This window comes from Pseudochaenichthys georgianus, chromosome 14 (genome assembly GCF_902827115.2).
Source record: "Pseudochaenichthys georgianus chromosome 14, fPseGeo1.2, whole genome shotgun sequence".
Classification (NCBI taxonomy): Eukaryota; Metazoa; Chordata; class Actinopteri; order Perciformes; family Channichthyidae; genus Pseudochaenichthys; species Pseudochaenichthys georgianus.
Window position 1 is genome coordinate 22,187,758 of NC_047516.1, and position 17,008 is coordinate 22,204,765.

Genomic DNA, 17,008 nt, shown 5'->3' on the forward strand with positions numbered 1-17,008 from the left:
GGTCCCTTGTGATCTCTCAAAGCCAATCATACTTGACTATGTTTATTCCAAGAGCCAATCACGTCCTAAGGCGGGACCAAGCTTGGGGTTTATATCCAGGTTGTGCGAACATCTTCCATCCACATCAACGTACGTTTGCAGTTTTACCTTGACGAGGATAAACACAAGAATGTCTGGAAGAGGGAAAACCGGAGGAAAGGCCCGTGCTAAGGCCAAGACACGAAGCTCCCGTGCCGGTCTGCAGTTTCCAGTAGGCCGTGTCCACCGACTTCTCCGCAAGGGAAACTACGCTGAGCGAGTCGGCGCCGGAGCCCCCGTGTACCTGGCCGCCGTGCTGGAGTACCTCACCGCCGAGATCCTGGAGCTGGCTGGCAACGCCGCTAGAGACAACAAGAAGAGCCGCATCATCCCCCGTCACCTCCAGCTGGCTGTCCGCAACGACGAGGAGCTGAACAAGCTGCTCGGCGGAGTGACCATCGCACAGGGCGGTGTCCTGCCCAACATCCAGGCCGTCCTGCTCCCCAAGAAGACCAGCCAGGCTGTCGCGAGCTCCGGCAAGGCGGGAAAGAAGGCCTCATCCCAGTCCCAAGAGTATTAGCTTTCTGGCTAATAACTCTTACCACAAAGGCCCTTTTAAGGGCCACCCACTTCTCATCCAGAGAGAGATTGTTCCTGAAATGTTTATCTTTTCGCATTTTATTTAATAAAGGATTGTTTTGTTAAAGTAATTGGCACTGTTGTGGTTCAACGTTAGGCTAACTGATGTTTCATGCTAACTGTTGTCTGCTAATTATGTGAGAGAAAGTTAACCGCTAGCCGTTGACTTAATGTAACACTAGCTATCCTTATAGTGTCCACATCATCATTGTTGATGATGATTTCTAGTGTTCATCTTTTAACCCTTACAGTAACCACCTAGTTTTCTAAACAATAGTGCTTATTCAGCAGGACATTCACATGTTAAGGCATAAACTTAACTATTTTTAGGAATGACTAAAATGCACTACAAGGGTTGCAACGTTACCGGAAGCTGCAGCGTGCTGTTCATCTGGTTGATTCCAGCATGACAACCTTTTGTGGAAGTCTGATTTAATATCCTCAGTTTTAAGTTGAACTACATTTAAAATGATCCAATCCTCCAGTGCATTACATTTCATACACTACAGGTCAAATATTATTATTTGCTAAAAGCATAGTAAATAATCTCAGTCAAAGAGTAATCCACGATTCCCTTAATTTGTACACTTAAACCCCCTATGTTACATGTGTTCATAGTGTCAAACACACAACCATAGTTTCTGTGGTAATTTATGGTGATATTTAGCCAGAAATAAATAAGAACACAGCTGTGTGTATATATATATATTAGCTGTAGCTGGGAGTACTCAAACTGACCACTGCAGGTATGTTAAAAAGTAGAATTTGGGCACTTTCTCTTCCTTGACTCTATTTGTTAAACAGATGTCCTCAGCTAAATATGTCATGTATAGTGCTGCAGCTTGTGCATCTGTGCGGTAAACTTCTGCATAAACCAGTAACGGCTCGTTCAGCTTGCAGCTCCAGGTGTTTCCTTATTTACAACTGAAGATGCAAACATCCGCAGACAATTTACAAGCAGGAGCACAGTGACATCTGATCAAGTACATGTGGCACGGAGTTATTTTTACCCCATAAAATCCTAAATCCAAACTTTGGGTTAGAAATTGTTCAATAAATCAGAATTTAAGCAAGAGCAGTTCTGTATTAGAAAGGTGTAAGAAGCATTTAGATCAAGTTAAAATACATAAAAGCCATACATTACCAATTGCTATATTGCTTATAACTCATGTACTGTTAGCTCCCACAATTAATTAAAACATTAATTTACCCTGTATAGTCCTAAATACAAACCTCGGGATAGAAATTGAGAAATAAATCCGAATTCAAGCAATAACAGTTCTGTATGAGAAAAAGGGCCCAAAGAAGCATTTGGATAAAGTTCAAACATCATGTTGTTTATTAAGAAACTCATACAATACCAATAGACATTATAAAACCTTAACTGTGAGCTCCATGTACATGTGTGTTATAGAAGGCTTTAGGTTTACAATATGTGTCCAGTGGAGATGTGGTTACATTTGACCAGGATAGGTGTAAACCCCAAAAGAGAAAAAACTCCCAACTGTCAACAAAGCAGATCAAAATAAAAGCAATAGCTTCTGTAACATTGTTCAAATGCAGCACAGTGATTGGACTACCAACATATCCAAGAGTTGCACATACAGTGAGACAGTTAATCCAATCAGACATGTCAGAACAATAATGTTGGGGGTGAACTTCACTGGCTTTGCCACCAGGGGTCAACGGTTTCATGCCCGAAAATCTCTGATGTGTCAATGCCCATGTGTGTTTCCATGTAATAACAATTGAAGACAGCTCACTGCTCTTATTGTTCCAACAGATATTCAACATGTGCGCAGATGTTCTCTGCTCGACATGAAAGCAGTGACAGTAAAAGAGTGAAGTGTTTGGCCATCTTTAGGATCCATTATTAATGTTATTTTAATGTCATCTGTGGTGGGAATTGCTTGTTTTAGTCATTACGTTTCAGACCACCTAAAATAATCAACCAAACCCATTACGCAAAGAAGGAGGAGAGCCTGCAGGTATTTCTGTCTGCTTCCACTGTTTTATTAGTGGCAAAAGCAGCATGACGCACCGGGTTTGAACTGAGCCCAGGACAGGCTGAACCAATTACTCAGGCCTTGACAACGTGTCCAACACAGGCAGCCGGGCTAAACATTCCAGCCTGTGAGGAAAAAACCCTGTGCGATAACTATAATTTCCTGATTGGCACTGCCAACGGCTCTAAATGAACCTTCTCCTCTCAGCTGTTTGTGGAAAACAAACAGATATGCTGAGGTTTTTTCAGTTATCCTCTGCTTTCTCTGTGGTTTTACAATGTATATGTAATTTAAGGCAGGAAGTACTTTCTGTAAAGTGACAGACATTGTTGACTTGAGAGAAAATCAGTCACTTGTGCATCTCTCAATCTATCCCTTCATGAGTCTGAAGTGATGTCATCTTGACTGCTTTTCCATGTTTTGTTAATTACAGCTAATGGACTAATGAAAGGAACAAAAAAGTAACCTGAAGGGAGTTAAGGAGTTTAAGTGTATACACAGTCTGTACATCTGAGAAGAGAACAAATCTAACATGTGGGAATCATGGGGCGATGTAAGAAAGAATGGGAAAAATAAATGATAAGTGGGTAGAGGGAAAAGGGCCGGACAGAGGGGTGGACCTGGCAGAAACGTGTGTGTGGAGGATCTGACTGTTTCACTTTGAAACTGTCCCAACAGCAGGGAAGAGCTGACAGCATATTTCCATCCTCTAGGAGAGAGACTTTTTCTCATGAACACTTGGGAAGATGCCTCGTCTGCTGTGTTTCTAATCTTTGGGCTGGATCATCCCACAGACAAGAAGATGTTCATCGCCAGCTCTGGTAATGAGAAACAAAAATGTTTGCGCGTGTGTGTGTGTGTGTGTGGTGCAACGAGAAGCGGAGAGAGTGGGAGAGAGAAAGAGATAATGGAGCTATTGTGGCAGTTTACACTCATGGTTTTCAGCCTGACACGACCCACTCAACGTGTGTGAGAGAGGTCACATACTTTCCTTATCCTTATTGCGTGCCAATGTATAACTTCACCACTACAGAGCAGGTGGAAAAGAGAGTTTAGGAGCCAAGCCCAGCCTTCTCTGAATGGGCATTTTTATGTGTGTGAGATCTGGCTGCCTTCAGGGCTCACGCGTCCAGAAATGTAGTTGGAGTTTTAGGCTGGTGCAGTATTTCACCTGACAGGAGTGTGAGGTAAACACAAGCCTCGGTGAGTAGATGTCTTACTTTAAAGTGCCTGAAAACCCTGCAATGTGATGCATTTCTATATATTATGTATATCTAATCTAATTTAAATAGGTAAAATATGCCATATGATTATGACTTGTTTGCATGTGCATTGTCTTGGTTGAGACAGAGAAAAGTAGGCAGAGTATAAAAAGGAAAATAAAATCTTAATACGCACAGTTTTCTGTTCTTAGTTGTTGCTCTTGTCTGTCTGGGAGAGTGCTCCATCGAGGTGGTTTAAGGCTGATCTCATGACACAAGTTGGATCTTTCTCTACTGTGTGATGGATGCGATATATGAGAATATGGGTGTTGAATCAGACAGGAAGATTGAAATGGCATTCATGTGCACACATCGTTCATTTGTGGCAGAATAACAGATACCACTGTCCTCCAAATATCTGGGTCTTTCTTTGTAGATGATGATAATCTGTGTATAACTCATCTGTGAATCAGACTGTCATCACACTGCTGCCTCCGGATGAGAGTCTTTCTTATCCTGATTTGAGTCTCACATTCATGCAGCGTTCCTCCAAGCCACAACAAGCTCCACAACTCAGTTACGGGTCAACGTTAGGTCAGAGGTCATGTTATGGCCTGTCAATGTTAGCGGAAGAAGGAGGATGTGTGCACCCCTGAGTCCTGAGAGGAAGTGCACACAGGGTTCAGGGCACTGAAGTCCCTGTTACCTGAACTAATGCAAGAAGGAAAGCTAAATCTGTTTCTCATTAGACTTTTACACATTCTTCAACTGTAGGGAATGTTATCTGCATCTGACTGTATCCTGCCAAAGCATTTTGAGCATGCTTCCACCTGTCTGTGGTGGGTTTCATTCAGCTGTTTCCCTGGTGATTCTGATCTCCTCTCCAGGTTTGGTTTCCCAGAGGTATGAGGGAAAACATCCACCCTTTGACTGGTTTTGTTTTTAGTCCTACTGGGTGTCCACTCACCCCACAACACACAGCTCAGGGATCCTAAAGTTGTGTGGTGGAGACGTTTTTTTAACCAGTTAGTAGACGTGAAAGGCTTGACGTGATTCGCGAATGTAACAGTGGTTCGGACACATTTCAAAAACAAAGAGGTCCAAGGCGAAATACTAGCATGAACTGGGCATCCGAGAAAAGAAGAGGTGCAGGAAAGCCACGGGGTGAAGGGCTGACGGACATAACAAGGTGTCTGGGGAGAGTGGTGGTCGAGTGCATTAGACTAGCAGAAGACTGGGATGTTTGGAGACTCCCGAATGACCCACAGGCTACTCGAGTAACTTGACCACCTGTCTACCGTCATGGCAGGGCATCCTTCTGCTCCACCGCTTTAGACAGTATGAACGAGTGCGTATCTACGAAAAACTCTACATTCTGAACCAGACACAACCAGAAGAAATCCTCACCTCAGTGCGATCAGTAAAGCACACATGCTGACGCTACAGCGAGCAAATACTCTTGTAACGGGGAACTTGTATCCTCGTTTAAATATTTGTGTTACATTTGTTATAATAATGTTACTTGCTTGCTTTAGCTAGATTGACTAGTGTAGATTTAAAATCCACATTTAATTGACATGCAGGAATGTTTCACCCCCTCAGCTGTAACCTCCACATCATCACTGCTCCAAGTCCATCTGGTTACTTAGTTTGCCTCTCTTTGTTTGTTTTTATTCTCCTCAGTGACTCATCATCTCCTTCACTTCCTCCATCTCCTCTCTGGCCGCCGACCATGGGAAAAGCCTTGAGAGATCAATCGTGGAGTTTTTCTCCCACTCTCTCTTTCTCTCTGACTGTATAATAGTTCCAAGTCGTTCCTGTGGGACTTCTGGAAAGATGGCTCACACGTGTTCGCCCACTTCCTGTGGATCTTGGTATTTCTCTATCCCATCATCATGGATGTTTAAAGCACAGTAGACACAATATAATCATCTATACTTTGTCATATCATCATAAAGAGTTTTCCAGATTGGAAATACCCGTTTTCAAATCTGTTACATCAGAGCAGGAAGTCAGAGCACATAAGGTCTTTTCCATCTCCTTACTCCTACACTTATTTGTATTTCCACCCTGGATGTGTCTGTATTACCAACGCTAAGGAGCATTTAAGGGGTCTCCAGCCTCCTCTGATCATCTGGTGTGGTCCATCTGATCTTTGAATCCTGAAATGCAAACCCTGTAGGAGTGAATACAACTTAAGGACTCTGAGGAGGATCTGGACTTTAACCTCCAACTCGTCTCTTATTATGGGGTGTTTTGAAATTGAAGTTGAAGGGTTTATCTGCCAAGGGAGGGAGTCAATAAGGAACGTTCTTTGGGGAGATGTAATAGCACATTTCAGAGGGCAGTGCCGACGGCGGTTCCCCCTCTGTAACTCTGCACCGGGATGGGGAGGAGGGAAATAGCAGAGGAACTCAGTAGGTGAATGAAGAAAGCTAAGAGCAAGACGTAAACAATTATGTGGACACTACTTTATGGATTAACACAATTCACACTCATCATGGAACTAGCTGTTGTCTGGACTCTGTAGGAGAAGATGGTAAGAGCTGCATGCTTCTCCATTAAGTAAGTTGTGTTTGCAGCACTGTTGTGTTTTATTAAATAGTTTTCGGCCTATCTGTGTGTCCACCTTAATAAAGTTACACTCTCTTTTATTTGATGGACCTTTTAAAATGTCAAATGTAATCTGTTTTGTCAGTGTTCATTCTGAGCAGAAATAATTTCTCTTTTAAAAGTAGCAGCCCAGACTGTGTGGCTGGCGGTGTCTATTTTCAGAGGCTCATGGCAACTCTGAAGGGCATAACTGCTCCCATAATCACAGGTTACAGTGGAAGGCCCTGCATTTGCAAGCACTAAAACTATTCTCCGGCCTGGGTGTGTACGTCAAATCATTGAGGCTTGTGGGAGCAGAAGCATGTGTGTGTGCACATGTGTGTGTGAGTCAGACAGCGAGAGACACATTAGCCTGCCCACTCTCCTGTCCTGTGTCTGACTGCGTGGCTCAAAGAGGGCCAGTGTTGACAGGCAGTGGGCTGACGGCAGAGCGAGAGGAGTCCAGTGTCAGTGGGGAACAGAGTGGACGGTCTGTTCCCCGTGTCACTGGGTCCTCTGAGACTCTCACACAGGACGGGATTGTCAGATATGTGTGGCTTCACGCGGCGGCTTCGTCTGGAGTGACATCAGACGAAGATAAAATGCCCTGTTGTCTCAGCCAGGGCTAAAATTGGAGCAAAACAGCTGTGGATGGTTTTTCATGAATTTTAATTGATCAGTGATGTCAGCATGGAGCGACAATGAGCTCAGGCATTTGATGCCACAGTCATGTGTTGGTGTGCTAATGGGCTGATGTGGTCACTTCCTGGCAAACAGACTGGTGAGACAATTAAGGAATAAGTAGAATAATGCACCAAGCTTTTATGTCTTCTTTACTTGACCAGAGAGATATAGAGGGAGAGCAGACTTTAATTCACCTAATCAGATGACATGAGACCCTTTTCAATAAAACAAATAGTATTTAGATCATACAAATATTCATATAAATAGAAGAATCATGAAAAACTAATACAAATAGGTTTATTTTATTGCCCAATGTAGGTATCATTTCTGGTATGGATTTAGAGTCACATGACATACAAGCCATTGACAAATCTGAAATGATCTAATAGGATATTTGTGTGAAATCAATTCATGACACATCAGTAATAAAGTGCCACATTAAAAAAAATTATAATAAAAAAAGTAATCATTATTTTCACTAATATTAGCATGTAGACATGAATAAATAACATTGTTGTCATTCAACATGTATCCCCATTGTGAAACCCTTTGGTTAAGAGTGAGGGATTCTGTTAGGAATGGGTGAAGCAGGTAGGACTCAAATGCAGAATAACGAAAAGCGAGCTTTATTAAATAAATTAAAGCTGTGGCAAAACAAGGCAGAATCCAAAATATCCAACACCAACGAGCAGCACAAGGAACACAGACCGTGGAATGACATGGAGGGGAAACAATGAACCGACATGGAACACAGGGGAAGACTAGACTAAATACACAGAAGGGTAATCACAGAACAAGACACAGCTGGGCAGGGGAGGAGAAACACAAGGACAACAGGTGAACACAATCGGGTAATCAGGGAGGGAAACAGACAGAAAGCAGACAGGCAGGAAACGGGGGTGAACACTTTACACAATAAAACAGGAAACCCAAAGACAAGAAAAACACCAACACAGACAAAACTACAAACGTGACATAACATGAGAATCGTGACAGAACCCCCCCCTCAAGGGACGGATCCCAGACGTCCCAAAAAAAGGTCCAGCAGGGTGGGTGGAGGGGGACCGGAGGGAGGACACCTAACTAGGGCCAAGAAAGGGTGGGTGGAGGGGGTCTGGAGGACGGGTCTCGGGCGGACGGCCCGGGGGAAAGGCAGAGACCAAGGAGGGGGTCTCGGGCGGAAGGCCCGGGAGCAAGGCAGAGACCAAGGACGGGGTCTCGGGCGGAAGGCCCGGGGGCAAGGCAGAGACCAAGGAGGGGGTCTCGGGCGGAAGGCCTGGGGGCAAGGCAAAGTTCAAAAAGGGGCGAAGGCCACAGCGGGCAAACTCAGGGGGCCGAGCATGAGGGCAAAAGCAGCGGCAGGAAGAGTCAGGGGGCCAGGCCCGAGGACGAAGACTGCGGCACTCAGGGGGCCAGGCTCGAGGGAGAAGACCGCGGCTCTCAGGGGGCCGGGCTCGAGGGAGAAGACCAGACAGCTCCGGAGGCCGGGCAGGACCCGGTGTCGGCCGAACAGGAACCGGAGCCAGTGGGACAGGCTTCGGCAGGATCCCCCACGGAAGAGGACCAGTAGTTGGCAAGACCCCCGGTGAGACAGGTGATGGCGGGGCCTCCAACGGAACAGGACAAGGGGTTGGCAGGACCCCCGGCAGAAGAGTTGTCGGCGGGACCCCCAGAGGAACAGGACATAGGATTGGCAGGACCTCCGGCAAGAGAGCAGTCGGCGGGACCTCCAACGGCACAGGACATAGGGTTGGCAGGACCCCCGGCAGAAGAGTAGTTGGCAGGACCCCCGGCAGAAGAGTAGTCGGCGGGACCTCCAACGGGACAGGACAAGGAGCTGGTAGGACCCCCGGCAGAAGAGCAGTCGGCGGGGCCTCCAACGGCACAGGACAAAGGGTTGGCAGGACCCCCGGCAGGAGAGCAGTCGGTGGGACCTCCAACGAGATGGGACAAGGAGCTGGCAGGACCCCCGGCAGGAGAGCAGACGGCGGGACCTCCAACGGGACGGGACAAAGGGTTGGCAGGACCCCCGGCAGGAGAGTAGTCGGCGGGGCCTTCAACGGCACAGGACATAGGATTGGCAGGACCCCCGGCAGGAGAGTAGACGGCGGGACCTCCAACGAGACAGGACAAGAAGCTGGCAGGACCCCCGGCAGGAGAGTAGACGGCGGGACCTCCAACGGGACAGACATACGATTGGTAGGACCCCCGGCAGAGGAGTAGTCGACGGGGCCTCCAACGGGACAGGACATGGAGTTGGCAGGACCCCCAGCGGAACCTCCAACGGACCAGGACATTGGGTAGGGACTTGAGACGTGACTCGAGAGGGGAACTAGAGACGGAACTCCAGAGGGGACTAGAGGAGAGACTAGAGGAGGAACAAGAGGAGGGACTAGAGGAGGAACTAGAGGAGGGAACTCGAGAGGGGACTTGAGAGGGGAACTAGAGAGGGGACTCGAGGAGGGACTAGAGAGGGGACTAGAGGAGGGACCTCGAGAGGGAACTCGAGAGGGGACTGGAGAAGTGACTAGAGGAGGGACTAGAGATGGGACTAGGGAATTGACTAGAGGCGTGACTTGAGTAGGAACTAGAGATGGAACTCGAGAGGTGACTGGAGAGGGGACTCGAAAGGGAACTGGAGATGGGACTAGAGAAGGGACTTGGGAAGGGACTAGAGAGGTGACTAAAAGGGGGACTGGAGAAGGGACTAGGGAAGTGACTAGAGGAGGGACTTGAGAAAGGAATTGGGACCAGGACTGGGGCCGGAACCATGGCTGCTGGGGCCGGAACCATGGCTGCTGGGACCGGCACTGGAGCCAGAGCCGCTGGAGTACGGGCTGGAATCCTGGCCTTGCATCTTCCAGAGACCTTTTGGAGGCTCCGTGGACCTCCAAACGCCAGACGGGTTCCTGAGAAAAGGTCTGAGGTTGGAACTGGAGCCGCTGGAACCGGAACAGAGGCCTGGACCATGGCTGTGTGGGCCAGGTAATCGAGCAAGGAAACATAGCTCTGCGGGCCGGTACTGGTGCATGGATCCATGGCTGTGGAAACCGGAACTGAAGACGGGATCATGGCTGTTGGAGCACGGGCTGGAATCCTGGCCCTGCATCTCCTAGAGGCTTTTTGGAGACTCTGTGGACCTTCAACAGGACAGTAGTTGGATCCCAGGAAAGGGTTAGAAGCTTGTGCCAATTCCTCAGGGCTACTTGAAAAGGTTTGTAGCCACTCCGGCAACAAGCTCCTTAGCCAGGGCTTGCGAGCAACCTCCCGGCGTGCCTCCTTCAAAGCAGCCTCTTTACCCCGTCTAGATGAGGCGTTCTTCCAGGTGTAAAAAATGTACTCCAAGACATTCCGCCTGTGGGGCCAAAATATTGAAATCTGCTGAGTCCAAATTTGGTCGGTTCATTCTGTTAGGAATGGGTGAAGCAGGTAGGACTCAAATGCAGAATAACGAAAAGCGAGCTTTATTAAATAAATTAAAGCTGTGGCAAAACAAGGCAGAATCCAAAATATCCAACCCCAACGAGCAGCACAAGGAACACAGACCGTGGAATGACATGGAGGGGAAACAATGAACCGACATGGAACACAGGGGAAGACTAGACTAAATACACAGAAGGGTAATCACAGAACAAGACACAGCTGGGCAGGGGAGGAGAAACACAAGGACAACAGGTGAACACAATCGGGTAATCAGGGAGGGAAACAGACAGAAAGCAGACAGGCAGGAAACGGGGGTGAACACTTTACACAATAAAACAGGAAACCCAAAGACAAGAAAAACACCAACACAGACAAAACTACAAACGTGACATAACATGAGAATCGAGACAGATTCAATCTAATTGACTGGGGAAGTTTTAAGATGATTTATATTAGTTAACAATATACCCAAGTGACATTACAGGTGGTCAAATAAAATGAATTTCATAAAAATGTGTATTTGTTCCAATACTAGCAGCTATCTCAACTTCAGCGGCACTAACATACATCAAAAAGTCCTGTTTTTCATTCCTACCTCTATTCTAACGCTTTTTACAGAAGTTGGATGAGTATAACATGAAGTGAATCATATACTTTTGCCTTTAAAGTCATCATCTGAAAAAATGGATTGTTTGGAGAGATGGTGCAATTTATCTGCACTTTCCCTCCTCACCTCATACCTCAAAGACCGCACTTACAGGGTAACTTGGAGAGGGTCCGAGTCTGACCCTTGTCAATTAACTACAGGGGTCCCTCAGGGCTCTGTCCTCGGTCCCCTCCTCTTCTCTCTGTACACAAACTCACTAGGATCAGTCATTATCCCGCATAGTTTTTCATACCACTGCTACGCTGATGAATTCTGTCTTTTCCCTGCTCAGAGACCCAGGTCTTCGCACGCATCTCTGCTTGTCTAGCAGACATCTCTCAGTGGATGTCTGCTCACCACCTTAAGCTCAACCTTGACAAGACTGAACTGCTTTTTCTTCCTGGAAAAGATTGTCCCACTCTTGACCTAACAATCAACATTGGCCCCTCTGTTGTTTCCCCGACTCAGACTGGAAGGAATCTGGGTGTGACCCTAGATAACTACCTGTCCTTCACTGCAAACATCGCTGCTGCAGATACACTATTTACAACATCAGGAGGATACGTCCCCTCCTGACCCAGAAAGTGACGCAGGTTCTGGTCCAGGCTCTCGTCATCTCACGCCTAGACTACTGCAACTCCCTCCTGGCTGGTCTACCTGCATGTGCCATCCGACCTCTGCAGCTCATCCAGAATGCAGCGGCTCATCTGGTCTTCAACCTTCCTACATTCTCCCACACCACGCCGCTCCTCCGCTCCCTTCACTGGCTTCCAGTAACTGCTAGAATCCACTTCAAGACACTGGTACTTGCGTACCATGCTGTGAATGGTTCTGGCCCTTCCTACATCCAGGACATGGTTAAACCATACACCCCAGCATGTGCACTCCGCTCTGCATCAGCCAAACGGCTCACTGCACCCTCACTGCGAGGCGGAACCAAGTTCCCATCAGCAAAAACACGTCTGTTTGCTATCCTGCCTCCAAAATGGTGGAATGAGCTCCCCATTGACATCAGGACAGCATAAAGCTTACACATCTTCCGGCGCAGACTGAAAATTCATCTCTTTCGACTTCACTTCGAGCAATACAATTACTAACAAAGCACTTATAAGCACTTATACTAATAAAGGACTGGCTTATCTAAAGCCAGTTGAGTAGCACTTGAAATGTTTTGGCTCTATGAAACCTGATGTACTTACAGTATATGATTCTGTTTTCTTCAAGTTTGTATCTTCTTGGTCGAATGCACTTATTGTAAGTCACTTTGGATAAAAGCGTCAGCTAAATGCAATGTAATGGTGTTTACGCCACAAGTCAAACATCACATACAGTCATTTAAGTTCAGTCCATCGTAGACAAAACAGACTCTAGAAAATAGTTGTCTCTGTTTCAGTTTGTCATGATATGCTGAGCTGATTAAATTGTTGCCAGGGCGATTAACCCATGTGGGTGATAGTAAGAGACGTGGATACCAGCTTTTAGTAGAAAAATATGGTGAGTCATCTGGGCTGCTTATGTGTCTGTGTGTGCTTGTTTGAGCCCCGTCTGGTCCCTGTTTCCCTCTCGTCTGATGAGCAGACAGCTGGATCTAATCTACGGCATCTGTCTGTGTGTGTGTTTGTGTTTGTAAGGTCTGTATATGAGTCACAGTGACTCATCGCGGCTCGAGGAAGCAGTGATCTGACCCCTGATGTGCGAAGGACCTGCAGAGCTTACCTTTTGCCACACGTCTTAAGGACAATTGTGTGCTGTCCAATGTGTAAAGTGTCATTTAGATTGAGGCATACATCAGTGCCAGTTTTCTTGATACATTATTTTGTCTGGTTGGTGCGAGAGAAACAATTACACAGTATAATAGTTTGGTCACATGGGCTTATAAGTGGGGCAGGAGGTTTCTAAGGAAAGCACTGTTCCTATTGTAGTACAACTGTAGTAGCAGTATTCCCAGTGCTCCCATTCATGCCCTGCTCTCCCTCCCTCTTGTATGTGTGTGTTTGCTTCAGGATCTTCTTGTGTCAGATCCTTCTGACAATCCAGTCGAGATGGAGCGTGTGAGGACGAACAGAGTGGAGCATGGGAGACAGACGCACCAGGTCTTACAGGTAACAATTTAAGACGTTATCAAGAATTTTGCATATTGTATATTTTATATTAATTCTTCCAATTCATGCTTGCTGAAAGAAAGACATTTTTTTTTAAATATGCCATCATGGACATTTCTATCTCCTGTCTCCCTTATGTAAATATGAAATGTTATGCTCTTTATTCCTATGTAAGTCTGACTAAATACATTCATTTAAATCTGACCATGTTCAGTCTTTTAGTGCATACAGCTCATATCTAATGTAAGGCTCTATCTTATTCAATTGTATGTAAAAGGGTTTCAGGACGAGAGTCTTGACCGTTTGAATCAAGGTCAGATATTGGACTTCTTACTAGAGCGTCGTTTAGCCCTTTATACATGTAGTGTCACTTTAAAGATTCAGTAAAAACTGATGCCTACTTTAAGATGTGTAATATTGATGTGCAATGTCATGTATTTACATTATCTATTTGATATGGATTTCACAGAGCATTCCTTTGGACTTTAATGAGACAGGCAAGTCCCTGAAAGTCCAGGGAGAGCGCCCCCACCTGGTTAGTTTGGGAAGTGGACGTTTGAGCACAGCTATCACCTTGCTGCCACTGCTGGAAGGTAAACACGTGTGTGTGTGTGTGTGTGTGTGTGTGTGTGTGTGTGTGTGTGTGTGTGTGTGTGTTTTTCTTAGTAAAGTTGTGCACTACTTACTGTTTATAGATTTCCTGATATCCTTGTTGAATAGAATTTAATGAAACTTTATTAACGGCTTGTTTAATAAATAGCCTTGCCTTAGCATCCTGTACCATTAAACAGTGAAGGTGACTATAAGAGGAGGTAATAAGACATATGTAACCTATATTGTAAAATACTGTTTGTATTGAAGCCCTGACCTCTCTGTATCTCTGCGTTCTTTGTTTTTGTGAGCACCTAAAGACACCCTCATAATCAAATTATACAAAAGAAGTCACTTTATCTGTAATAAGTTAGAACAACACTTTTCATGAGTGATGAACTTGTACAAACTGATGACACCTTACCTTATAACCATATTGTTGTTGCTAACACTGCCTCACAGTTGCAATTATACCCTTGTCTGGGATCTTCTTGCACTGAGCCCATAAACACCACAGAGGAAGAGAGGGTGTGACAGTAGAGACGTCTTCCTGGATTATCTTTGTGCTCCATCTCTGTGCTGTCACATAAGAACAGTAATGTTAAAGGTTAATTATATTGCACTCAGAAAGCAATATAAAAACAACTGATAGAAAATTACAACACAGAAAATAGTAGATGGCTATATTAACTCGTTCTGACACTATGCCTTTCATGTGCCAGGCTAAGCACACCTCTTGTTTTTAGAAACTGCCGCATGTGTCTTTGACCCCTAAAATGACACCACGTATACCTCTAACGGCAACCTAAGAATACTTCACCAAAGTGTTAAAATAGCAGGTCCACACGGATCTCCTGTAACTGACGCTGGGAACATGTTTGCTGTTGTTGCAGGGAGGAACACGCTGGGCAGCGGGGCCACAGACATACCTCTGCAGGGCCTGGGCATCGCAGATCAGCACTGCTACATCGAAAACCAAACAGGCAGCATCACGTTGCACCCATGTGGAAGCCAGTGCTCTGTCGATGGCCTTTCCATCACCAAACCCTATCGCCTGACTCAAGGTAGCACTGCCACTGACTGATATGCTGATGTTGGTATTAAAGATGTTTTTTGACTAGCTTCCTGCATCAATAAAATAATGTGGTTTCCTTAGAAAAATAAAACATATTAGCCAATAGTGTTGATTAGTACAGATGTGCGTATTGTGTCTGCTATGGGCGGAAATGTAGTAGCAGTTTTCATTTTTCAACAACAAAAAATAAAATGTTCAGTTTGTGCTGAAACGTCATGATCCCCAGAGGTAAAATGATTAGCTTATTTTTTTTATCTGTGCTACCATAAGGTTTGAAGACTGTAGTTTTAAGTTTAATAGCCAAATAAAAACAGTTTACAATGGAATCCCATAAAATGTAGTCCCTGTCAAGTTTAGTTTATGACTGTAACTGCAAAACTATTGACATAACAAACGTTAGCATACTAGCATGCTACGCTAAGATGGCGATTGTAACTATTGTCTGCTAAAAATCAGAACGTTAGCAATGTCCAGCGTGTTAGCATGCTAATTTGATCATTTAGCTCAAGGTAGGCCTACTGCAAATATCTTAAGAGCAGCTAGCATTTCTTTATACTATTCTCGTGTTTAACCCTGTTATCTGTTGAATCACATTTATGTTTACTCAGATATTTTATAATTAGCTTACTATCACACATAAACTAGGAGTTGCTGAGTATTAAATACAGTGAAGAAAAAGTGGACACAACACTGTCACAACAACAAAGCAGTCCCATGTCTTTCCAGTAACATGCATACTTGCCATGAAAAAAAGGCACAACAGTCCCACCCTCCTCAGTCCCCTCTCTATGGGATTAAGTCCAGCAGCTCGACCAGAATGTCATTTGAAGCCCAGCCAGTGTGTGTGGAGGCAGCAGCTGCTCAACAAGAATACTTCAGGCTTTGCTTCATTCACAGGACTCATGTCAGGATGGCATGTTATAAACAACCTGAGAAGAGAGGAAACTTCTTCATTGATATCATAAAGGACAATGTTGCAGCCCTAAGGACCTTTGACTTCCATTTATAGGATGAAATAAAAGTTAAACTCCCTGTGGATTATCCAGACCTGGAAACAAATCTTCTGGGATTATATCAGGCAGGAATGCAGGGAGAGGAGAAGGAGATGATTTCACTTACTGGTTAATCTAGTTTGCTTTTCTGTCAGGTAAGCAATCAACACACTTCCTGTAGTTGAATAATAGAAACATAGACGACAATAGTAGTATGTATGAGCTCGTTTCCATGCCTGTGTCACAATGTGGGTGACTCGTTTTCTACCACATGCTTTCACTCTCAGATCTCCTCGTTTATCAAATGTCAAGATGAAATGTGGTTCAGCTTCAAGGAATTTTAAATAAATCTTCCAGATAAATGGGTCTACACACCCCCTATTGTTTTCTATCAATCAAAATCTGTTGTGGCAGTGCATTTTATGGTGGTGATAATAGCCTACTCATCCTTTCTTAAGATGTTAACAAACTCATCACTGTCAGGTTTTTACCCACACATTCTTTTCTCCTGGCAGGGTGCATGCTGTGTTTCGGTCAGTCTGTCTTTTTCCGCTTCAACCACCCAGAGGAGGCCCTGCGGATGAAGAGCATGCTGCCTGGAGGAAGCCAAGGACCTAACACCACGAGAACTCATCTTACAGGTAAAGACCCTGCTTAAATAATCATAAAACACCTATCGCCCCAGATAGTAGCATTCCTGTGATCCAGTCACTGGAAAAGACACAGAGGTTGTGTTGAGTAGTAATACTTAACAGGGATCCAGAAATAAACTGGTATGCATTAAATGTTTAACAGTTTCCTCTGTAGCTATTCTAGGCAGAACAAATACTTTGTCCTGAAGGATATTTAGACACAGTTAGTTGGTTACTCACCTTAGTGTACAACAAGTTTCATAAGTTCCCATTAATGCTGAACAACAATCGTGCATCTGTTGTATGGAATTACAAAGCGTTGGCCTTTGGTTAGGATGACGTATCGCACATGCCTGACTTGTTAAGACTATCTGAATTTTAGGGATTACTTCTTAACAAATGGTTA

General features: G+C 45.1%; 2 protein-coding genes across 15 annotated transcripts in view; both read left to right on the top strand.

The window, feature by feature from the left end:
* The first annotated feature begins 54 nt into the window (after window positions 1–54).
* Window positions 55–728, top strand: h2ax (H2A.X variant histone). Its single transcript, XM_034099970.2, has one exon. The coding sequence runs from the start codon at window positions 170–172 to the stop codon at window positions 596–598; it is 429 nt and encodes a 142-aa protein (XP_033955861.1). The 5' UTR covers window positions 55–169; the 3' UTR covers window positions 599–728.
* A 2,623-nt stretch (window positions 729–3,351) lies between these two features.
* phldb1a (pleckstrin homology-like domain, family B, member 1a) overlaps window positions 3,352–17,008 on the top strand; it is a 39,176-nt gene continuing 25,519 nt past the window's right edge. For 7 of the 14 annotated variants that reach the window (XM_034099613.2, XM_034099620.2, XM_034099625.2 and 4 more), the window contains exons 1-5: window positions 6,195–6,404; window positions 13,214–13,312; window positions 13,782–13,905; window positions 14,797–14,967; window positions 16,486–16,611. In XM_034099613.2, coding sequence (XP_033955504.1) covers window positions 6,402–6,404; window positions 13,214–13,312; window positions 13,782–13,905; window positions 14,797–14,967; window positions 16,486–16,611 — 523 coding nt within the window. In that variant the 5' untranslated portion in view covers window positions 6,195–6,401. Of the gene's footprint in view, window positions 3,485–3,685; window positions 3,867–5,674; window positions 5,740–6,193; window positions 6,431–13,213; window positions 13,313–13,781; window positions 13,906–14,796; window positions 14,968–15,933; window positions 16,126–16,485; window positions 16,612–17,008 lie in introns of those variants that run through there. The other 7 variants (XM_034099615.2, XM_034099616.1, XM_034099617.1 and 4 more) reach the window with 7 other exon arrangements.